This window comes from Hyla sarda, chromosome 4, assembly GCF_029499605.1.
Source record: "Hyla sarda isolate aHylSar1 chromosome 4, aHylSar1.hap1, whole genome shotgun sequence".
Lineage (NCBI taxonomy): Eukaryota > Metazoa > Chordata > Amphibia > Anura > Hylidae > Hyla > Hyla sarda.
In genome coordinates this window covers 56,603,551-56,628,180 of record NC_079192.1, presented here as the reverse complement: position 1 = coordinate 56,628,180, position 24,630 = coordinate 56,603,551, and the positions used below count along the sequence as shown (strand labels likewise).

The window sequence follows — 24,630 nt, the reverse complement described above, 5'->3', positions numbered from 1 at the left end:
GCCGGAGGCGAAGAGAGCAGAGACACCGGAGGGGAGCAGCCCCCCCCCCAAGGAGGAAAAAATATAAAATTTTATACACAAACATGTATACATGCATATACGCAAGCATACACATACATATATATATATATATATATATATATATATATATATATATATACATACACATAAACGCACACATATATATTCACATAAACACATATGACACCACTTAACTACTGGCCCGACTGCACTATACACTATATAATATAAAACAATATAAATACAAAACACAATATATACAAAAATTACTGAAAATACACAAAAATATACTACAGAAAACAACGGAAAACACCTACACTAAAACTGTCCCCTCACCCACACCACCCCTCCTGTACATGGGTCAGAGTCCATACCGTCCATACAGTTCTCAAAGTCCAGTCCTTAACTGACCCATGTCAGGTCCCCAAAACACCACTCAAAAAAACCCACCACCCACAAATACACCCTCCCCATCTAACACTCCTCCCAACCAACTTATATACAAACTTATACACTCTTAACCACAACCCCTTTTAGGCCCAAGTTTGGTTGCCTGTAAGCCCTTCATACCATGTCTACTGAAAACAAAACAAAAAGCTAATGTGCACATGCATCAGCCCACCACCAGGGAGAAGGATGGCAGACCTGATACATAAATAATTTTATACTCTTTCCCTAACTCCCCCTACAATTCTCCCTAATTCTATCCCTACAATAAATCTGACCCTGCCCTCACCCTATCTCTACCCCTATAACACTGCCCCTAACCAAAAATAAAAGGTACTCTACCCAAAAGGTTTAGTACCTAGGGCACATGAAATGTGAAACCTCTCCACAGGAGAGATGCCCTACTGGTACCAAGACTGCCATACTCCAAAGACCTGATCTTCCCAAGGTCACCGGTGATGTTCCTACAGACCTCCACCTCGGAGAGGATTTTCTGTTGGGTCGACACTAAGCACCGTGCGTTCCACGTGTAGTACCTAACCACTAAACTGACTAAGAATAAAGTGCCCCGATCTCGGCCACCCAGGTTCCTGAATGCCCCATAAGCCCACTCCGTATAGGCAAGGCCGGCAAGTTGACTCCAGCCGATGGAAGCGCCCACCCTGCTGTAGACCCCTATATTAAAGGGACAATGAAGCAGGAAGTGGTCCATGCTTTCCAGCGTGTCCCCGCACTCTTCTCGGGGACATCCCCGGTCATCAGAGTTCCTGCACTTCAGGTTGTCCCTTACATATAGCTTCCCCTGTAAGAAGCGCCAGGCCAAGTCCCAAAACTTCTGGGGGATCCTTTTCATGTTTAAAAGATACAACCCCACCCTCAGATCCCGACCAGGGCAGTCCCTGAGCGCCAGAGGCTTCTGGAAGTGGGTCAACAGAACCCGTTTGTCAAGGAACTGCCTTGACTGGGTCCTGATCTCCCACACTCCCAGACCCCACCGACGTATCGCCTTCAGAGTCGGGGTAGCGTAAGCCGGAAGATATCCATGGGGCGTACGGAGGTCCTTCACTTGCCCTCCTGTTTCCCATTCCTGGAAGAAAGGCCGAAACCACTCCCTGCAGGAGAGTACCCACGGAGGAGCCCTCTCTTTCCAGAGGTTTGCAATGTTGGCTTTCAAGAAGGTGTTCGTTAAGAACACCACGGGGTTTACCATAGATAAACCCCCTAGTCTCCTCGTGCGGTACGTAACCTCCCTCTTGACTAGGTTCAACCTGCTCCCCCATAACAGTTGGAAAAACAGGCTGTAGACCCTAGTGTAGTAAGCCTCTGGTAAGATACATACACTGCCCAGATAGATAAACAAGGGGAGCAGGTACGATTTGATCAGGTGTACCCTTTCCCTGAGGGTCATAGACCAACCCTTCCACTGGTTCACCCTCTGAGTGGCATCCTGGAGCTTACCGTCCCAGTTTTTGGTGGGATAATCATCCTGGCCGAATGTGATGCCCAGAATTTTTGCTGAATCTTGGAGCCCTGGAAGGGTGTCCGGGAAATCAAACGTGGGATCTCCCTCTCCCAGCCAGAGACTTTCACACTTATCCCGGTTGATCTTGGACCCGGATGCCTCCGAGTAGCGGTCCACCCCTGACATAACCACATCGACCTCCTCCCGTGAGGAGACGAAACTAGTGACATCATCAGCGTACGCCACCACTCTCTGGGCGACATCCGGCTCCGCCAGAGTCATCCCGACTCCCACCAACGGCCCACAATCTACCCTCCGGACGAAGGGATAGATTGCGAACACGTATAACAGCGGGCTCAAAGGACAACCCTGACGGACTCCGGACCCCACCTCAAAAGAGCTGCCAGACCAACCGTTCACCAGCGGGAAACTCTCTGCCCCTGCATATAAGGTGACAAGCCAATTCACAAAAGTACTCGGTAAGCCATATCTCAGGAGGACGGACCAGAGGTACTCGTGGTTCACCCGATCAAATGCTTTGGCCTGATCCAAGGACAGCATGTACCCCTTCCAGAGACCCGCACTACTCCGCTCCACTGCCTCTCTGACACTGAGGACAGCACTTAAGGTGCTTCGGCCTGGAACAGAGCAGTGCTGGGCCCCCGAAAGGAGCCGGGGGTGCAAACTTCACCAACCGATTAAACAGTATCTTAGCCAGAAGCTTCCTGTCCGTATTGAGAAGAGCTATGGGCCTCCAATTCTCAATCCGGCTAGGATCTTTACCCTTTGACAGAAGAATTAGGGCTGACCTCCTCATTGACTTTGGTAGAGTGCCCGAGGAGAGACACTCATTGAATACCTCAGTCAAGAGGGGAGCTAAAGACTCCTTAAAGGTCCTGTACCACTCGGATGTTAAGCCATCCGGACCTGGCGACTTCTTGGGGGCGAGCCCCTCGATCGCCAGTCTCACTTCCACTTCCCTGATTTCTTCTGCCAAAACATCAAGAGAGGGGTCTACCCCTGGCTCAGGAATAGTTTCAGCCAGGAATCCGACGTCCCGTCTCGATCTAGATCCATTCTTCCCAAGAGGTGCGAGTAGAAGGATCTGACGACCTTCAGGATCCCTGATCTGGACCGATTCAGAGATCCCGTACTATCAATCAGTCCTGAGACCACTTTACTACTCACTGACATCTTACAGTTCTTGTAAGGGTCGGGCGAGCGGTACCTCCCGTAATCCCTCTCAAAAACCAAAGATGTGTGCCTATCGTACTGACACCTCATCAGCAAGGACTTCACTCTGGAGATATCCTCCCGGCTACCTCCAGTCAAGACAAGGAGCTCGAGTTTCCTCCTCAGACCCTGATATAGGCGGTACCTATTCAGGGACCTGAGGCTCGAGAGCTGGCGGAAGAACCCCGCAACCCGCTTCTTGAATATCTCCCACCACTCTGACTTACTACTACAAAGGTCCAGTAAAGGTACCTGACTCTGAAGAAAATCCTCAAAGGACTGTCTTATCTCCGCTTCCTCCAGGAGGGACGAATTCAGCTTCCAATAACCTTTACCCATCCGAGGGGTCTCTGAAACATTCAAGGAAAACAAAATCATACAGTGATAGGAGAATTCCACCTCAACCACGGACACTGCGGAAGAGACGGCTTCCTCCTTTAAATAAAACCTGTCTATCCTACACCTGCAGCTACCTCGATGATAGGTGAAACCCACGTGGCCTGAGGGGCTCCGGATGTGGGCGTCCTCTAGGCGAGCTTCCCTAACTATATTATTGAGGGCCACGCTATCGTAAGCCAGCGGACCATTGGAACCTCTCCTATCTTGGGACTTCGTGACATTATTGAAGTCCCCTCCAAAAATCACTTGCCGGCTAGTAAAAAGGAAGGGCTTAATCCTCATAAAGAGATCTTTGCGGCCCCACTTGGTTTGTGGGGCGTAGATGTTAATGAGCCGGAGCTCTTGCCCCTTCATGAGGACATCTAAGATCAGGCACCTCCCCATTTCTAACTCAATAACCCGTCGGCATTCAACCGGAGCAGTAAAAAGGACCGCCACCCCACTATACGGCTCAGCCGCAAGAGACCAGTGGGAGGGCCCGCGCCTCCACTCTCTTCTGGCTTTAACCAGAGAGGCTAGATCTGACAACCTGGTCTCCTGTAAAAGGAAAATGTCGGCTTCAACATGGCAGAGAAAATCAAAGGCTGCGAATCTAGCCGTATCCGACTTTATGCTGGCACAGTTAATGGATGCCAGCGTCAATGGGGTGAGTGCCGCCATCATGGGTGATTGAGTTAGACGGCCTCACCTTTATTTTTTCTTCCCCTTCTTCTTCGTGCCCTCATCCCCAGAAGAAGAAGAAGGGGCAGGACCACTTTTGCCTCTTTTTTTGGACTCACTCTGGTCCATATGGTCCCCGTCTCCGTCCGACCCCGGTCTAGCCCCGCCCTCCGAGGAAGGTGCCTCAACAGTTCCCCCCAGAGGCTCTTTCTCCCTAGGCACCCCGCCCTCACCTTCCCCCTCCAAGGAGGGGGAGGAGATGTTATCAAGGACGAGGTACCGGTTTGACAGGTCAACCAGAGGGGGGGGCAGTCAGGCTTCCGTTTTGGACCCGGCCCGCAGTACGAGGGAGAGAGGGCTTGGACCTCTTCTTTCTCCCTTTCCTTTTGCCCTTGTCTTTCTTTTTGGCCTTCTCTACACTCTCCTCATCCACACTTTCATAGTGGGAGGAATCGGAAGAGTCGGCCATATTGCCTTCCTCTTCGCCCAGTCTCCTGATCTCCTCATCCAGCACTTCCTCCTCCAGGGCTTCAGTAATTTCAGGGCCTGCTTCAGGAGCAGGGGCCGGAGCTACCCCCGTCACTTGGGCACTCTCCAGCTCCCTACTCCTCCTCCGATTTTCCTTCCGCCTTAGTTTGGCGGGGCCCTTCCTCCTCACTAGCCCTGGGGCGCCCCCATCCCTGCTCGTACCCTCTCCAGCCGAGGCAACCTCATAGCTCTACCCAGCCGGAGCGGCTGCCGCACGAGCGAAGGCGCTAGGACAACGGCTAAAAGGGTGCCCGAGGACACCACACAGATGGCAGCGGATCTGCCTACAGGATGCGGCCAGATGACCCACCCCACCACACAAAGCACAGACCTGTACAGTACAGGCTGCGCTAAAATGGGTGGGGCTACCGCACCTGTGACAGACCTTAGGCTGCCCCTGGTAGAAGACCTGGATCCTGTCACGTCCAAGGAAGGTGGCTGACCGAATGTGGGCAACCGTACTCCCTGAACGCCTGAGTTTTACGGAAAACGTCCAGGTCCAGATCCCGTGCTCATCAAAGTTTTTCTTGGGCATGTCCGTCACTTCTCAATACCGACCGAGCCAGGTCATGATGTCGTAACAAGAAAGTGACTCGTTACGGGTCAAAACGGTCACCTTCTTGACTGATTTCTGACGGGAAATTGCCTTTACGGCAAAATCCCGCCAGCCGGGCTCGTTCTTCGCCACCTCGTAGTTTGACCAGAAGAGTTCGAGACCCTCTGGCCGAACGAAACTGACGTCAAACTCGGACGTACCGTAGGGGTGGATCAGGGCAAAGATGTCACTCGCCCTGAATTCCATCTGGAGGAGGAGCTCAACCACTTTAGCGCGAGGTGGGCACGCATCCTCACCCCTCCAAATCAGACGGACCACATTCCTGCGGTTATTGTCCTGCCCGGTTGTCGGGAGGGACCAGACCACCTCCCCATTCTGCTCTCGGAAAGCCCCCAAACCGTGCCTCTCTACCCAGAAAGACAGGTCGACCTCACCCCTTCCCTCTACCTGGATCGACCTGTCTCCCCTACGCAGAGCCTCCAGGAGGCGCTGTTGCAAGTAACCCCCGGGGACGGACGGAGACGGGGACCCCCCTGGACCCCCGGCAGCGACATTAGCATAGCTCCTAGGAGCAGTCACTGCCGGGGGGGCAGCCGGGCCAGACCCAGACCCAGAACCACCATTCACACCACCACTCACATCATCCTTTTTTCCATCCATACCACTACTCCCACCAACATTCACTCCACTGACACTTCTCTCATCCACAACACTACTACACTCAGCATTCTCACTCATTCCCTGCCTAACTGATTCTGGGCTGGCTGGGAATTGTAGTACCACTGGCTTAACCACATTCTTTTTTTCTGGCTTGGCTGCTGCTGCTGATGATGATGGCTCCTCCTTCTGAATGGGCAATGGTGCCTCCTGAGCCTGGGGCTGCCCCCCTGAGCGCACCCCAGCTCCTCCCACGGCGCCATCGCCGGACACTGATCCCGACACCGGGACACTCCCCCCCCCCTCACAGGGGAGTGCCCTGCAGTGCCCGCAGAACACACTGTACTCGGGGGACCGCCCCCCGAGCACACAGACACAACGCTCTCTGGCGCCCGGACACTCCCCCCCCTCACAGGGGAGTGCCCCGCGGCGCCAGTAGTGCCCACAGTACTCGGGGAACCGCCCCCCGAGCACACGGCAGCGTAACTTGCCTCTGGCACTTGGACACGCCCCCTGCCACCCTGGGGCGGTCCTGCAGTGCCAGAGCTGCCCGGCATGAGCCCATCCTGCCCTTCCCTACCAACAGGATGGGTGGGCTTCACAACTATTGCGCCCTTAGCCTTTCCTGACGCCATACTGTACTCCCCATGCTGGCCCCGCTCCACTACAGGAACGGGGTCTGGCAGTTTGGGGGAGCCCGCAGCCTGAACCAGCTTTGCAGCTGGCCCAGACTGCTGGAAGGGGACAAATACATATTGTACTGTCTCCTTGGTCTTCCGTTTCTTAGACCTCTGCTGGACCACCACATCTTCACACTCCTCGTCCCCAAATGTGAAATTCTGGAGGTGGGCTGGGGACTCCTGCATCACAATTGCCCTCAGCAGACCCCCAGCCTCACCCTCCACGTCATCCTCCTCACTCTCGCTTGGCGGAAGTGCCACCTGTCCAGCCTCAATGTAGCTGTCCTGGGTGACACCTGGAGTAGCTACAACTCCCACACTCTCCTCCATCTTCTCCTCTTCCTCCTTTACCTCTTCACCACCATCCTCACTATCTTCGCCGCCACTACTCTCCCCATCATCCACCTCCACCTTACCTTGGGATTTCATGGCGGCAAACCGATCGCTGTTGATCAATTTTTCCTTGAAGAGACCGCTCCCCTCCAGTATCTCCGCTCTCCTCGCCTCCAGCTTCACAATCTCGCCTTTCAGCGATGTTATCCTCCTCTTCAGTTCCGGCTTGCTCTTTCTGGATTCGGCGCTCATCAGACTCTGGGCCGCACGCAGATCCTCTCTGGCCATCCTCAGCTCCTTGCCGCGCTGCTCATACTCCGCAAACCTTGCGGCCATGCGGGAGCAGTACGTAGAACTGGACTCTCCGGGCCCACTCTCCGACCACATCTCCACACTGCTTTTCCGTGCCCTTCTTCCACCAGTGGATCTCTGGCTGGCACCCGTAGCCTGGGTAGCAGAGCCTGCATTGCTGCAGACTCTGCCCGTTCTTCTCCCGGCCGGAACAATGGCTGTCGAAGTTTTCACTCCACTTCCCGCCAGCCTGGAACAGGGAGTGGAGCCACGAGGCTCCATTGCAGGAGGTTCTTCCCCAGAAATCTGCCACAAACCTGGGGAAGCCTTGTTGGAAATCTCTGCTTGGTTCTGCTCTGCTGGAAGTATCAGGAGACACACCCGCACACACCCTGCTGGGAGCTGGAACTCTTTTTATTATAAAAATGCAAAACAAATCTGATACAAAACATTAAACAAAAACAAGCTTAACCAGCTATAACAAACATAACATAAATAAAATTGCAAAAACAAATTCTGCCTAACCGGCCAGCCCAAATTTACTAAAATACACTTTTACTTTTCCCCCATACCAAAATAACACACACAAACACGCATTCAAAAAAAACATGCAAAAAAAAGAGCCCAACTTGGCTTAAAAAAAAAAAAAAAAAAAAAAAATAATAATAATAATAATAATAAAATATATATATAAACATAAAATTCAGCACAACTTGGCTATAAAAACAAACCAAATGAAAAGGAACATAAAAGTAGCACAACTTGGCTATAACATAAAAATTACCCTTACCACGGGGGGGAAGAAAAAAAAAAAATTTCAGATATAAATAAATTGCTCAGCACAACTTGCGAAAAAACTACGCTCTGCCTCCCAGCCAGAGATCCACCGGTGAAAGAAGGGCAAGGAAAAGCAGCACGGAGACGCGGCCGGAGAGAGGGCCCAAAGAGCCCAGTCCCACGCACTGCCCCCGCACAGCCGCAAGGCCCGCAAAGCATGCCCAGCACGGCAAGGAGCTGAGGACGGCCAGAGAGGATCCGCGCGCAACCCAGAAACCGGCGAGCGCCGGACCCAAAAAGAGCAAGCCAGAACTGAAGAAAAGGACAACACCGCCGAAAAGCGAAACCGCGATGCCGGAGGCGAGGAGAGCAGAGACACCGGAGGGGAGCAGCTCCCCGAAGGAGGGAAAAAAAAAAAAATACACAAACATGTGTACATGCATATACACAATCAAACACACACACATATATATATATATACATATATATATATACATACATACACATATGACACCGCTTTTTTTTTCCTTTTTACTGGCCCGACTGCCACTATACACTATATAATATAAAACAATATAAATACAAAACACAATATATACAAAACACAATATATACAAAATCACAGAAAATGTACAAAAATATAGTAAATACACTACAAAGAACAACAGAAAAACACCTACACTAAAACTGTCCCCTCACCCACACCACCCCTCCTGTACATGGGTCAGAGTCCATACCGTCCATACAGTTCTCAAAGTCCAGTCCTTAACTGACCCATGTCAGGTCCCCAAAACACCACAAAACCACCACCCACAAATACACCCTCCCCACAACCCCTTTTAGGCCCAAGTTTGGTTGCCTGTAAGCCCTTCATACCATGTCTACTAAAAACAAAACAAAAAGCTAATGTGCACATGCATCAGCCCTCCACCAGGGAGAAGGATGGCAGACCTGATACATAAATCATTTTATACTCTTTCCCTAACTCCCCCTACAATTCTCCCTAATTCTATCCCTACAATAAATCTGACCCTGCCCTCACCCTATCTCTACCCCTATAACACTGCCCCTAACCAAAAATAAAAGGTACTCTACCCAAAAGGTTTAGTACCTAGGGCACATGAAATGAGAAACCTCTCCACAGGAGAGATGCCCTACTGGTACCAAGACTGCCATACTCCAAAGACCTGATCTTCCCGAGGTCACCGGTGATGTTCCTACAGACCTCCACCTCAGAGAGGATTTTCTGTTGGGTCGACACTAAGCACCGTGCGTTCCACGTGTAGTACCTAACCACTAAACTGACTAAGAATAAAGTGCCCCGATCTCGGCCACCCAGGTTCCTGAATGCCCCATAAGCCCACTCCGGATAGGCAAGGCCGGTAAGTTGACTCCAGCCGATGGAAGCGCCCACCCTGTTGTAGACCCCTATATTAAAGGGACAATGAAGCAGGAAGTGGTCCATGCTTTCCAGCGTGTCCCCGCACTCTTCTCGGGGACATCCCCGGTCATCAGAGTTCCTGCACTTCAGGTTGTCCCTTACGTATAGCTTCCCCTGAAAGCAGCGCCAGGCCAAGTCCCAAAACTTCTGGGGGATCCTTTTCATGTTTAAAAGATACAACCCCACCCTCAGATCCCGACCTGGGCAGTCCCTGAGCGCCAGAGGCTTCTGGAAGTGGGTCAACAGAACCCGTTTGTCAAGGAACTGCCTTGACTGGGTCCTGATCTCCCACACTCCCAGACCCCACCGACGTATCGCCTTCAGAGTCGGGGTAGCGTAAGCCGGAAGATATCCATGGGGCGTACGGAGGTCCTTCACTTGCCCTCCTGTCTCCCATTCCTGGAAGAAAGGCCGAAACCACTCCCTGCAGGAGAGTACCCACGGAGGAGCCCTCTCTTTCCAGAGGTTTGCAATGTTGGCTTTCAAGAAGGTGTTCGTTAAGAACACCACGGGGTTTACCATAGATAAGCCCCCTAGTCTCCTCGTGCGGTACGTAACCTCCCTCTTGACTAGGTTCAACCTGCTCCCCCATAACAGTTGGAAAAACAGGCTGTAGACCCTAGTGTAGTAAGCCTCTGGTAAGATACATACACTGCCCAGATAGATAAACAAGGGGAGCAGGTACGATTTGATCAGGTGTACCCTTTCCCTGAGGGTCATAGACCAACCCTTCCACTGGTTCACCCTCTGAGTGGCATCCTGGAGCTTACCGTCCCAGTTTTTGGTGGGATAATCATCCTGGCCGAATGTGATGCCCAGAATTTTTGCTGAATCTTGGAGCCCTGGAAGGGTGTCCGGGAGATCAAACGTGGGATCTCCCCCTCCCAGCCAGAGACTTTCACACTTATCCCGGTTGATCTTGGACCCGGATGCCTCCGAGTAGCGGTCCACCTCTGACATCACCACATCGACCTCCTCCCGTGAGGAGACGAAAATAGTGACATCATCAGCGTACGCCACCACTCTCTGGGCGACATCCGGCTCCGCCAGAGTCATCCCGACTCCCGCCAACGGCCCACAATCTACCCTCCGGACGAAGGGATAGATTGCGAACACGTATAACAGCGGGCTCAAAGGACAACCCTGACGGACTCCGGACCCCACCTCAAAAGAGCGGCCAGACCAACCGTTCACCAGCGGGAAACTCTCTGCCCCTGCATATAAGGTGACAAGCCAATTCACAAAAGTACTCGGTAAGCCATATCTCAGGAGGACGGACCAGAGGTACTCGTGGTTCACCCGATCAAATGCTTTGGCCTGATCCAAGGACAGCATGTACCCCTTCCAGAGACCCGCACTACTCCGCTCCACTGCCTCCCTGACACTGAGGACAGCACTTAAGGTGCTTCGGCCCGGAACAGGGCAGTGCTGGGCCCCCGAAAGGAGCCGGGGTGCAAACTTCACCAACCGATTAAACAGTATCTTGGCCAGAAGCTTCCTGTCCGTATTGAGAAGAGCTATGGGCCTCCAATTCTCAATCCGGCTAGGATCTTTACCCTTTGACAGAAGAATCAGGGCTGACCTCCTCATTGACTTTGGTAGAGTGCCCGAGGAGAGACACTCATTGAATACCTCAGTCAAGAGGGGAGCTAAAGACTCCTTAAAGGTCCTGTACCACTCGGATGTTAAGCCATCCGGACCTGGCGACTTCTTGGGGGCGAGCCCCTCGATCGCCAGTCTCACTTCCTCTTCCCTGATTTCTTCTGCCAAAACATCAAGAGAGGGGTCTACCCCTGGCTCAGGAATAGTTTCAGCCAGGAAAGCCGACATCCCGTCTCGATCTAGATCCTTCCTTCCCAAGAGGTGCGAGTAGAAGGATCTGACGACCTCCAGGATCCCTGATCTGGACCGATTCAGAGATCCCGTACTATCAATCAGTCCTGAGACCACTTTACTACTCACTGACATCTTACAGTTCTTGTAAGGGTCGGGCGAGCGGTACCTCCCGTAATCCCTCTCAAAAACCAAAGATGCGTGCCTATCGTACTGACACCCCATCAGCAAGGATTTCACTCTGGAGATATCCTCCCGGCTACCTCCAGTCGAGACAAGGAGCTCGAGTTTCCTCCTCAGACCCTGATACAGGCGGTACCTATTCAGGGACCTGAGGCTCGAGAGCTGGCGGAAGAACCCCGCAACCCGCTTCTTGAATATCTCCCACCACTCTGACTTACTACTACAAAAGTCCAGTAAAGGTACCTGACTCTGAAGAAAATCCTCAAAGGACTGTCTTATCTCCGCTTCCTCCAGGAGGGACGAATTCAGCTTCCAATAACCTTTACCCATCCGGGGGTTCTCTGAAACATTCAAGGAAAACAAAATCATACAGTGATCGGAGAATTCCACCTCAACCACGGACACTGCGGAAGAGACGGCTTCCTCCTTTAAATAAAACCTGTCTATCCTAGACCTGCAGCTACCTCGATGATAGGTGAAACCCACGTGGCCTGAGGGGCTCCGAGTGTGGGCGTCCTCTAGGCGAGCTTCCCTAACTATATTATTGAGGGCCACGCTATCGTAAGCCAGCGGACCATTGGAACCTCTCCTATCTTGGGACCTCGTGACATTATTGAAGTCCCCTCCAAAAATCACTTGCCGGCTAATAAAAAGGAAGGGCTTAATCCTCATAAAGAGATCTTTGCGGCCCCACTTGGTTTGTGGGGCGTAGATGTTAATGAGCCGGAGCTCTTGCCCCTTCATGAGGACATCTAAGATCAGGCACCTCCCCATTTCTAACTCAATAACCCGTCGACATTCAACCGGAGCGGTAAAAAGGACCGCCACCCCACTATACGGCTCATCCGCAAGAGACCAGTGGGAGGGCCCGCGCCTCCACTCTCTTCTGGCTTTTACCAGGGAGGCTAGATCTGACAACCTGGTCTCTTGCAGATACAAAATGTCGGCTTCAACACGGCCGAGAAAATCAAAGGCTGCGAATCTAGCCGTATCCGACTTTATGCTGGCACAGTTAATGGATGCCAGCGTCAATGGGGTGAGTGCCGCCATCATGAGTGATTGAGTTAGACGGCCTCACCTTTATTTTTTCTTCCCCTTCTTCTTCGTCCCCTCATCCCCAGAAGAAGAAAGGGCAGGACCGCTTTTACCCCTTTTTTTGGACTCACTCTGGTCCATATGGTCCCCGTCTCCGTCCGACCCCGGTCTAGCCCTGCCCTCCGAGGAAGGTGCCTCAACAGGACAGGGCCCAGTTCCCCCAGAGGCTCTCTCTCCCTAGGCACCTCGCCCTCACCTTCCCCCTCCAACGAGGGGGAGGAGATGTTATCAAGGACGAGGTACCGGTTTGACAGGTCAACCAGAGGGGGGGGCAGTCAGGCTTCCGCTTTGGACGCGGCCCGCAGTACGAGGGAGAGAGGGCTTGGAGAGAGGGCTTGGACCTCTTCTTTCTCCCTTTCCTTTTGCCCTTGTCTTTCTTTTTGGCCTTCTCTACACTCTCCTCATCCACACTTTCATAGTGGGAGGAATCGGAAGAGTCGGCCATATTGCCTTCCTCTTCGCCCAGTCTCCTGACCTCCTCATCCAGCACGTCCTCCTCCAGGGCTTCAGTCATTTCAGGGCCAGCTTCAGGAGCAGGGGCCGGAGCTACCCCCGTCACTTGGGCACTCTCCTGCTCCCTACTCTTCCTCCGATTTTCCTCCCGCCTTAGTTTGGCGGGGCCCTTCTTCCTCACTAGCCCTGGTGCGCCCCCATCCCTGCTCGTACCCTCTCCAGCCGAGGCAACTTCACAGCTCTCCCCAGCCGGAGCGGCCGCCGCACGGGCGAAGGCGCTAGGACAACGGCTGAAAGGGTGCCCGAGGACACCACACAGATGGCAGCGGATCTGCCTACAGGATGCGGCCAGATGACCCACCCCACCACACAAAGCACAGACCTGTACAGTACAGGCTGCGCTAAAATGGGTGGGGCTACCGCACCTGTGACAGACCTTAGGCTGCCCCTGGTAGAAGACCTGGATCCTGTCACGTCCAAGGAAGGCGGCTGACGGAATGTGGGCAACCGTACTCCCTGAATGCCTGAGTTTGACGGAAAACGTCCAGGCCCCGGACCAGATCCCGTGCTCATCAATGTTTTTCTTGGGCATGTCCGTCACATCCCCATAGCGACCGAGCCAGGTCATGATGTCGTAACAAGAAAGTGACTCGTTACGGGTCAAAACGGTCACCTTCTTGACCGAGTTCTGACGGGAAATTGCCTTTACGGCAAAATCCCGCCAGCCGGGCTCGTTCTTCGCCACCTCGTAGTTTGACCAGAAGAGTTCGAGACCCTCTGGCCGAACGAAACTGACGTCAAACTCGGACGTACCGTAGGGGTGGATCAGGGCAAAGATGTCACTCGCCCTGAATTCCATCTGGAGGAGGAGCTCAACCACTTTAGCGCGAGGTGGGCACGCATCCTCACCCCTCCAAATCAGACGGACCACATTCCTGCGGTTATTGTCCTGCCCGGTTGTCGGGAGGGACCAGACCACCTCCCCATTCTGCTCTCGGAAAGCCCCCAAACCGTGCCTCTCTATCCAGAAAGACAGGTCGACCTCACCCCTTCCCTCTACCTGGATCGACCTGTCTCCCCTACGCAGAGCCTCCAGGAGGCGCTGTTGCAAGTAACCCCCGGGGACGGACGGAGACGGGGACCCCCCTGGACCCCCGGCAGCGACATTAGCATAGCTCCTAGGAGCAGTCACTGCCGGGGGGGCAGCCGGGCCAGACCCAGAACCACCATTCACACCACCACTCACACCACCACTCACATCATCCTTTTTCCCATTCATACCACTACTCCCACCAACATTCACTCCACTGACACTCCTCTCATCCACAACACTACTACACTCAGCATTCTTACTCATACCCTGCCTAACTGATTCTGGGCTGGCTGGGAATTGTAGTACCGCTGGCTTCATTACAGTCTTTTTTTCCGGCTTGGCTGCTGCTGCTGCTGACGATGGCTCCTCCTGACTGGGCAATGATCCCGGCACCGGGACACTCCCCCCCCTCACAGGGGAGTTCCCCGCAGTGCCCGCAGAACAAACTGTACTCGGGGGACCGCCCCCCGAGCACACCGACTCAACGCTCTCTGGCGCCCGGACACTCCCCCCCCCCCTCACAGGGGAGTGCCCCGTGGCGCCAGTAGTGCCCACAGTACTCGGGGAACCGCCCCCCGAGCACACGGCAGCGTAACTCTCCTCTGGCACTTGGACACGCCCCCTGCCACCCTGGGGCGGTCCTGTAGTGCCAGAGCTGCCCGGCATGAGCCCATCCTGCCCTTCCCTACCGACAGGATGGGTGGGCTTCACAACTATTGCGCCCTTAGCCGTTGCTGACGCCTTACTGTACTCCCCGTGCTGGCCCCGCTCCACCACAGGAACGGGGTCTGGCAGTTTGGGGGAGCCCGCAGCCTGAACCAGCTTTGCAGCTGGCCCAGACTGCTGGAAGGGGACAAATATATATTGTACCGTCTCCTTTGTCTTCCTTTTCTTGGACCTCTGCTGGACCAGCACATCTTCACACTCCTCGTCCCCAAAGGTGAAATTCTGGAGGTGGGCTGGGGACTCCTGCATCACAATTGCCCTCAGCAGACCCCCAGCCTCACCCTCCACGTCATCCTCCTCACTTTCACTTGGCGGAAGTGCCACCTGTCCAGCCTCAATGTAGCTGTCCTGGGTGACACCTGGAGTAGCTACAACTCCCACACTCTCCTCCATCTTCTCCTCTTCCTCCTTTACCTCTTCACCACCATCCTCACTATCTTCGCCACCACTACTCTCCCCATCATCCACCTCCACCTTACCTGGGGATTTCGTGGCGGCAAACCGATCACTGTTGATCAGCTTCTCCTTGAAGAGACCGCTCCCCTCCAGTATCTCCGCTCTCCTCGCCTCCAGCTTCACAATCTCGCCCTTCAGCGATGTTATCCTCTTCTTCAGTTCTGGCTTGCTCTTTCTGGATCCGGTACTCATCAGACTCTGGGTCGCACGCAGATCCTCTCTGGCCATCCTCAGCTCCTTGCCGCGCTGCTCGTACTCCGCAAACCTTGCGGCCATGCGGGAGCAGTACGTGGAACTGGACTCGCCGGGCCCACTCTCCGACCACATCTCCACACTGCTTTTCCGTGCCTTTCTTCCACCAGTGGATCTCTGGCTGGCACCCGTAGCCTGGGTAGCAGAGCCTGCATTGCTGCAGACTCTGCCCGATCTTCTCCCGGCCGGAACAATGGCTGTCGAAGTTTTCACTCCACTTCCCGCCAGCCTGGAACGGGGAGTGGAGCCACGAGGCTCCATTGCAGGAGCTTCTTCCCCAGGAATCTGCCACAAACCTGGGGAAGGCTTGTTGGAAATCTCTGCTTGGCTTTGCTCTGCTGGAAGTCTCAGGAGACACACCCGCACACACCCTGCTGGGAGCTGGAATCACTGTCTATGTAGAGGACGGGAGCTTCTTCAGGGTCCTGTACAGTACACAGTGTCCTATAAAAGTAACATGGAGCCGTCCTCACCTGATGTCCATAGGAGCAGCTAACCCTGGTACAGGTAAAGAGTACAGAACATGTAATACCTCCCTGTACTGTAGGGGGCGCTACCAGACACCAGTCAGTGCATACACTTCAGTAATACAGGGGTTTTACCAGTGAACGCCCATTCTGATTGGTCAGTTCTTCTGTTCATTGCCAGGTTTCACAGATATGGACTGTTGGTAGCATTGTATGTTGAGTATGATTTCAAGTTACAATGGTTCAGAAAATACCATTGTATGTTAAAAATATTATGTATGTCTAAGGCTAGACCTACCAGCCGAAACACGTCACTTTTTACCGGTAACCTGTGCTCCATGTGATTGAAAAATAAACTGAAACCGTTCAACTGAGACTCTGCACTGGGCATCTTCTTTCCTCTGTAGTGAAAAAATATTGTAACCTGAGGCCATTGTACATTGATGGATCACTGTAAATGTACATACCTGTTTCCTGGGCAAGAAATACAAATCGAACCCACGCAGCTCCTCGCTCTTCTACAACCAGCAGGGTGAGGGGCTGGCACAGAAGCCCAGTCTCCTCTGTCACCTCCCTGCACAGACCTTCCACCAGGCTTTCCCCTCTCTCCAGTCGCCCAGCAGGAAGGTACCAGGTTCCCCAGCAATCCGGCTTGACCTCCTGCATCATCAGCACTTCATTCTGCAAAATAATTAACAATTTTTCCATATCATGAATGCCCAATCCTTGAGTGCCTATCCTAAGGAAAGGGCATTGGTGAAAAAAAAATTTTTTTGGGCTGTCTCAAACTCCCTGAATGTGCCCCTGGCATACAATATGCACAGTAACTAATCTTTGGAAAAAGAGAGCTACACCAGCTCACCCCAACATAATGGCCGGAGCACAGATGTAAGTGCTGGATGGCACACCAATGCAATGCAGAAAAGAAGAAAATCCAGCTCAAGGATGCTTCAAATCATGGATTTATTTCAGGCCAGTGCACATAGACAGGTAGACAATGACGCGTTTCAAGTGCAGGTGCGCTCTTAGTCATATACTGATTACACAGAATTATATAGGGGAAACAATCATATATCACGTGTATCCGTCATGTATCAGGTGTATCAGTCATGTATCATGTGTATCAGTCATGTATCAGTCATGTATCAGTCATGTATCAGTCATGTATCACGTGTATCAGTCATGCATCACTTGTATCAGTCATGTATCACATGTATCAGTCATGTATCACATGTATCAGTCATGTATCACATGTATCAGTCATGTATCACTTGCATCAGTCATGTATCACTTGTATCAGTCATGTATCACGTGTATCAATCATGTATCACATGTATCAGTCATGTATCACTTGTATCAGTCATGTATCACTTGTATCAGTCATGTATCACGTGTATCAGTCATGTATCACATGTATCAGTCATGTATCACGTGTATCGGTCATGTATCACTTGTATCAGTCATGTATCACTTGTATCAGTCATGTATCACGTGTATCAGTCATGTATCACGTGTATCAGTCATGTATCACGTGTATCAGTCATGTATCACTTGTATCAGTCATGTATCACATGTATCAGTCATGTATCACATGTATCAGTCATGTATCACTTGTATCAGTCATGTATCACGAGTATCAGTCATGTATCATGTGTATCAGTCATGTATCATGTGTTCAATGGAAGCGCTGAGACCAGATAAGAAGTTAAAAGGATTTATTTCCCATAATGCAACGCGTTTCACGGTCACCCGCTTCCTCAGGCTGATGCCTGAGGAAGCGGGTGAACGTGAAACGCGTTGCATTATGGGAAATAAATCCTTTTAACTTCTTATCTGGTCTCAGCGCTTCCATTGATCCCGCTCTGCTACCTGGAGATTGCTTGTTTTTATCGTGATTCTATTTCAGCGGGACGAAGCTGCAGAGACCCTTTGATGATACACCCTGTTCCATTGTTGTACTTGGTTGGAGTACAACTTCATGTGGTAAGCGCAATTCACACTTAGCGTTACCAACTCACCTTTGGTGTTACACTACAGAGCGCATCCATTTGTGCTTTTTTTATTTCATGTATCATGTGTATCAGTCATGTATCACTTGTATAAGTCATGTATCACATGTATCAGTCATGTATCGCATGTATCAGTCATGTATCCCTTGTATAAGTCATGTATCACTTGTATCAGTCATGTATCCCTTGTATAAGTCATGTATCCCTTGTATCAGTCATGTATCACGTGTATCAGTCATGTATCACGTGTATCAGTCATGTATCACTTGTATCAGTCATGTATCACTTGTATCAGTCATGTATCACATGTATCAGTCATGTATCACTTGTATAAGTCATGTATCACTTGTATCAGTCATGTATCACGTGTATCAGTCATGTATCACTTGTATCAGTCATGTATCATGTGTATCAGTCATGTATCACATGTATCAGTCATGTATCACATGTATCAGTCATGTATCACGTGTATCAGTCATGTATCACGTGTATCAGTCATGTATCTGTCATGTATCACGTGTATCAGTCATGTATCACGTGTATCAGTCATGTATCTGTCATGTATCACGTGTATCAGTCATGTATCACGTGTATCAGTCATGTATCACTTGTATCAGTCATGTATCACGTGTATCAGTCATGTATCACGTGTATCAGTCATGTATCACATGTATCAGTCATGTATCACTTGTATCAGTCATGTATCACATGTATCAGTCATGTATCACTTGTATCAGTCATGTATCACTTGTATCAGTCATGTATCACGTGTATCAGTCATGTATCACGTGTATCAGTCATGTATCACTTGTATCAGTCATGTATCACTTGTATCAGTCATGTATCACATGTATCAGTCATGTATCACATGTATCAGTCATGTATCACTTGTATCAGTCATGTATCACGAGTATCAGTCATGTATCATGTGTATCAATCATGTATCACTTGTATCAGTCATGTATCACTTGTATCAGTCATGTATCACATGTATCAGTCATGTATCACTTGTATCAGTCATGTATCACGAGTATCAGTCATGTATCATGTGTATCAATCATGTATCATGTGTATCAGTCATGTATCACTTGTATCAGTCATGTATCACTTGTATCAGTCATGAATCACATTTATCAGTCATGTATCACGTGTATCAGTCATGTATCACATGTATCAGTCATGTATCACTTGTATCAGTCATGTATCACTTGTATCAGTCATGTATCACGTGTATCAGTCATGTATCACGTGTATCAGTCATGTATCACTTGTATCAGTCATGTATCACTTGTATCAGTCATGTATCACATGTATCAGTCATGTATCACTTGTATCAGTCATGTATCACGAGTATCAGTCATGTATCACGAGTATCAGTCATGTATCATGTGTATCAGTCATGTATCACATGTATCAGTCATGTATCACATGTATCAGTCATGTATCACGAGTATCAGTCATGTATCATGTGTTCAATGGAAGCGCTGAGACCAGATAAGAAGTTAAAAAGGATTTATTTCCCATAATGCAACGCGTTTCACGGTCACCCGCTCATGCCTGAGGAAGCGGGTGACCGTGAAACGCGTTGCATAATGGGAAATAAATCCTTTTAACTTCTTATCTGGTCTCAGCGCTTCCATTGATCCCGCTCTGCTACCTGGAGATTGCTTGTTTTTATCGTGATTCTATTTCAGCGGGACGAAGCTGCAGAGACCCTTTGATGATACACCCTGTTCCATTGTTGTACTTGGTTGGAGTACAACTTCATGTGGTAAGCGCAATTCACACTTAGCGTTACCAACTCACCTTTGGTGTTACACTACGGAGCGCATCCATTTGTGCTTTTTTTATTTCATGTATCATGTGTATCAGTCATGTATCACTTGTATAAGTCATGTATCACATGTATCAGTCATGTATCACTTGTATAAGTCATGTATCACTTGTATCAGTCATGTATCACGTGTATCAGTCATGTATCACTTGTATCAGTCATGTATCATGTGTATCAGTCATGTATCACATGTATCAGTCATGTATCACATGTATCAGTCATGTATCACGTGTATCAGTCATGTATCACATGTATCAGTCATCTATCTGTCATGTATCACGTGTATCAGTCATGTATCACGTGTATCAGTCATGTATCACTTGTATCAGTCATGTATCACGTGTATCAGTCATGTATCACATGTATCAGTCATGTATCACTTGTATCAGTCATGTATCACATGTATCAGTCATGTATCACTTGTATCAGTCATGTATCACGTGTATCAGTCATGTGTCATGTGTATCAGTCATGTATCAGTCATGTATCACGTGTTTCAGTCATGTATCACGTGTATCAGTCATGTATCACATGTTTCAGTCATGTATCACGTGTATCAGTCATGTATCACATGTATCAGTCATGTATCACATGTATCAGTCATGTATCACTTGTATCAGTCATGTATCACATGTATCAGTCATGTATCACTTGTATCAGTCATGTATCACTTGTATCAGTCATGTATCACTTGTATCAGTCATGTATCACGTGTATCAGTCATGTATCACGTGTATCAGTCATGTATCACGTGTATCAGTCATGTATCACATGTATCAGTCATGTATCACATGTATCAGTCATGTATCACTTGTATCAGTCATGTATATCCCTTGTATCAGTCATGTATCACTTGTATCAGTCATGTATCAGTCATGTATCACATGTATCAGTGTCATGTATCACGTGTATCAGTCATGTATCACTTGTATCAGTCATGTATCACTTGTATCAGTCATGTATCACTTGTATCAGTCATGTATCACTTGTATCACGTGTATCAGTCATGTATATCCCTTGTATCAGTCATGTATCACTTGTATCAGTCATGTATCAGTGTCATGTATCACGTGTATCAGTCATGTATCACATGTATCAGTCACGTATCATGTGTATCAGTCATGTATCACGTGTATCAGTCACGTATCATGTGTATCAGTCACGTATCACTTGTATCAGTCATGTATCACTTGTATCAGTCATGTATCACTTGTATCACGTGTATCAGTCATGTATCACGTGTATCAGTCATGTATCACATGTATCAGTCATGTATCTGTCATGTATCACGTGTACCAGTCATGTATCACGTGTATCAGTCATGTATCACATGTATCAGTCATGTATCACATGTATCAGTCATGTATCACTTGTATCAGTCATGTATCAGTCATGTATCACGTGTATCAGTCATGTGTCACGTATATCAGTCATGTATCACGTGTATGAGTCATGTATCACATGTATCAGTCATGTATCATGTGTATCAGTCATGTATCACATGTATCAGTCATGTATCACATGTATCAGTCATGTATCACATGTATCAGTCATGTATCACTTGTATCAGTCATGTATCACTTGTATCAGTCATGTATCACTTGTATCAGTCATGTATCACGTGTATCAGTCATGTATCACGTGTATCAGTCATGTATCACATGTATAAGTCATGTATCACATGTATCAGTCATGTATCACATGTATCAGTCATGTATCACGTGTATCAGTCATGTATATCCCTTGTATCAGTCATGTATCACTTGTATCAGTCATGTATCAGTCATGTATCACATGTATCAGTGTCATGTATCACGTGTATCAGTCATGTTTCACTTGTATCAGTCATGTATCACTTGTATCAGTCATGTATCACATGTATCAGTGTCATGTATCACGTGTATCAGTCATGTATCACGTGTACCAGTCATGTATCACGTGTATCAGTCATGTATCACTTGTATCAGTCATGTATCACTTGTATCAGTATCAGTCATGTATCACATGTATCAATCGTATATCAGTCGTGTATCAGTCATGTATCAGTCATGTATCACATGTATCAGTCATGTATCATGTGTATCAGTCATATATAACGTGTATCAGTCACGTATCATGTGTATCAGTCACGTATCATGTGTATCAGTCATGTATCACGTGTATCAGTCATGTATCACTTGTATCAGTCATGTATCACGTGTATCAGTCATGTATCACGTGTATCAGTCATGTATCACTTGTATCAGTCATGTATCACGTGTATCAGTCATGTATCACGAGTATCAGTCATGTATCACGTGTATCAGTCATGTATCACTTGTATCAGTCATGTATCACTTGTATCAGTATCAGTCATGTATCACGTGTATCAGTCATGTATCACTTGTATCAGTCATGTATCAGTCACGTATCATGTGTATCAGTCACGTATCATGTGTATCAGTCATGTATCATGTGTATCAGTCACGTATCAATTGTATCAGTCATGTATCACGTGTATCAGTCATGTATCACGTGTACCAGTCATGTATCACGTGTATCAGTCATGTATCACTTGTATCAGTCATGTATCACTTGTATCAGTATCAGTCATGTATCACATGTATCAATCGTATATCAGTCGTGTATCAGTCATGTATCAGTCATGTATCACATGTATCATGTGTATCAGTCATGTATAACGTGTATCAGTCACGTATCATGTGTATCAGTCACGTATCATGTGTATCAGTCATGTATCACGTGTATCAGTCATGTATCACTTGTATCAGTCATGTATCACGTGTATCAGTCATGTATCACGTGTATCAGTCATGTATCACTTGTATCAGTCATGTATCACGTGTATCAGTCATGTATCACGAGTATCAGTCATGTATCACGTGTATCAGTCATGTATCACTTGTATCAGTCATGTATCACTTGTATCAGTATCAGTCATGTATCACGTGTATCAGTCATGTATCACTTGTATCAGTATCAGTCATGTATCATATGTATCAATCGTATATCAGTCGTGTATCAGTCGTATATCAGTCATGTATCACGTGTATCAGTCATGTATCACGTGTATCAGTCATGTATCACTTGTATCAGTATCAGTCATGTATCACATGTATCAATCGTGTATCAGTCGTGTATCAGTCATGTATCCGTCATGTATCACATGTATCACGTGTATCAGTCATGTATCAGTCATGTATCACATGTATCAATCGTATATCAGTCGTGTATCAGTCATGTATCAGTCATGTATCACGTGTATCAGTCACGTATATCCCTTGTGTCAGCCACATGAGACTTATATTAGCCACAGATCCCTTGTATGAGCCATTAAAGCTGTACATGTGGCTAATGCTGGATGTGGTCTTGTCCTCACCTGGTCATTCAGTAGGATCCCCATGACAATATAACACACATTATGTTTCAGTTTCAGGACCTGCGGGCTGTCAGGGACCACGTCATATCTGTCTGGAAGCGGCACGGCTCCTCCATCTAAGAGGGTTCCCAGCTCCTCCTCCAGACTAGAAGACATGTCTGTAACACATGAACAACAGGTTACATGCTTACACCAATGGTAAACATTGTGGTGGGTAAAGACACTGTCAGCAATACAGTCCTCAGTGCAGGGGGTGGTCCTTCAGCTGTCGGGCATGCTGGGAGTTGTAGTTTCACAACAGATGGAGAACCACATTTTGGGGAAATGTGCTGTACAGTGAAATAAGTTAACGGAGGAGGAAAAGATGCTGAGCAGGAGACCCCCTTAAGTCACTTATACATTAGAATACGACTAGGTCTAATGCAGTGTGCCTCCAGCTGTTGCAAAACTACAACTCCCAGTATGCCCGGACAGCCTTCGGCTGTCCGGGCATACTGGGAGTTGTAGTTTTTCAACAGCTGGAGGCACACTGGTTAGGAAACACTGTTCTAATGCCATAGACTGTCAGGGCATGATGGGAGTTGTACTTTCTAAAATTAGGCAGATTTTCCATTCAGGAATCTAGGCAAGCTGGGTGACTATCCCTATCGGTGCTATAAGGAGTTCTCAAGCACAGTGAGCAACCTGGGGCTTATTAGAAAGCAGCGTTTCCATGCTGGGAGTAGTAGTGTCACAACAGCTGGGCACAGTCCCAGCAGTCACACCCTTACACCCGACTGTCTCTCAGTCACGTCTCAGCTGTCTCGTCCTCTCACCTCATCTCTCCAAACCCGGAAGTGCTGGGCTGCCTGCTCCCTGCACCCATTGGTCACCGCTGATCCAGCCTTTTCCTTCTGATCGGCTGATGTGACATTCTGCATGGATGGGGGTGGGGGGGGTGGGGACTGGAGTGTAGGAACTGCGTCACTGAATGGAGAACTGCATGTGCATTTGTTTATCTGCTGAGGGTTTGCTACAGTGTTCAACTGTTTATTTGTATTGACTGAACAGCATAAAACCTGCAGCAGATATGACGTGTGAATTGACCCTTAGTGCGTTCTGCAGGTAGAACATTCTACTAAATATAAGGCTGCGAGCATGATAGTTGCACTATAAGACTAGTGCAGTGTTTTCTAACCAGTGTGCCTCCAGCTGTTGCAAAACTACAACTACCAGCATGTCCGGACAGTCTTTTGGTTAGCTGGGAGTCAATAAGAAAATATTAAAACAGAATAGCCACATGAGGGGAGATTCACCAAAAGCTGTGAAAAGGACTAGTGGTGCAGTTGCCCATAGCAACCAATCATGCATGTAGAAAATGAAAGA

At 49.0% G+C, this 24,630-nt stretch overlaps 1 protein-coding gene across 3 annotated transcripts in view; it reads right to left on the bottom strand.

Moving 5' to 3' along the window:
* The window catches only part of NUDT18 (nudix hydrolase 18), a 26,157-nt gene extending 1,527 nt beyond the window's left edge, over window positions 1–24,630 (bottom strand). Inside the window, exons 1-3 of one of the 3 annotated variants that reach the window (XM_056569163.1) lie at window positions 24,561–24,630; window positions 23,266–23,423; window positions 16,511–16,724 (exon numbers count right to left, since the gene is read on the bottom strand). In XM_056569163.1, coding sequence (XP_056425138.1) covers window positions 16,511–16,724; window positions 23,266–23,423; window positions 24,561–24,615 — 427 coding nt within the window. In that variant the 5' untranslated portion in view covers window positions 24,616–24,630. Of the gene's footprint in view, window positions 1–16,510; window positions 16,725–23,265; window positions 23,425–23,876; window positions 24,058–24,080; window positions 24,233–24,560 lie in introns of those variants that run through there. The other 2 variants (XM_056569164.1, XM_056569165.1) reach the window with 2 other exon arrangements.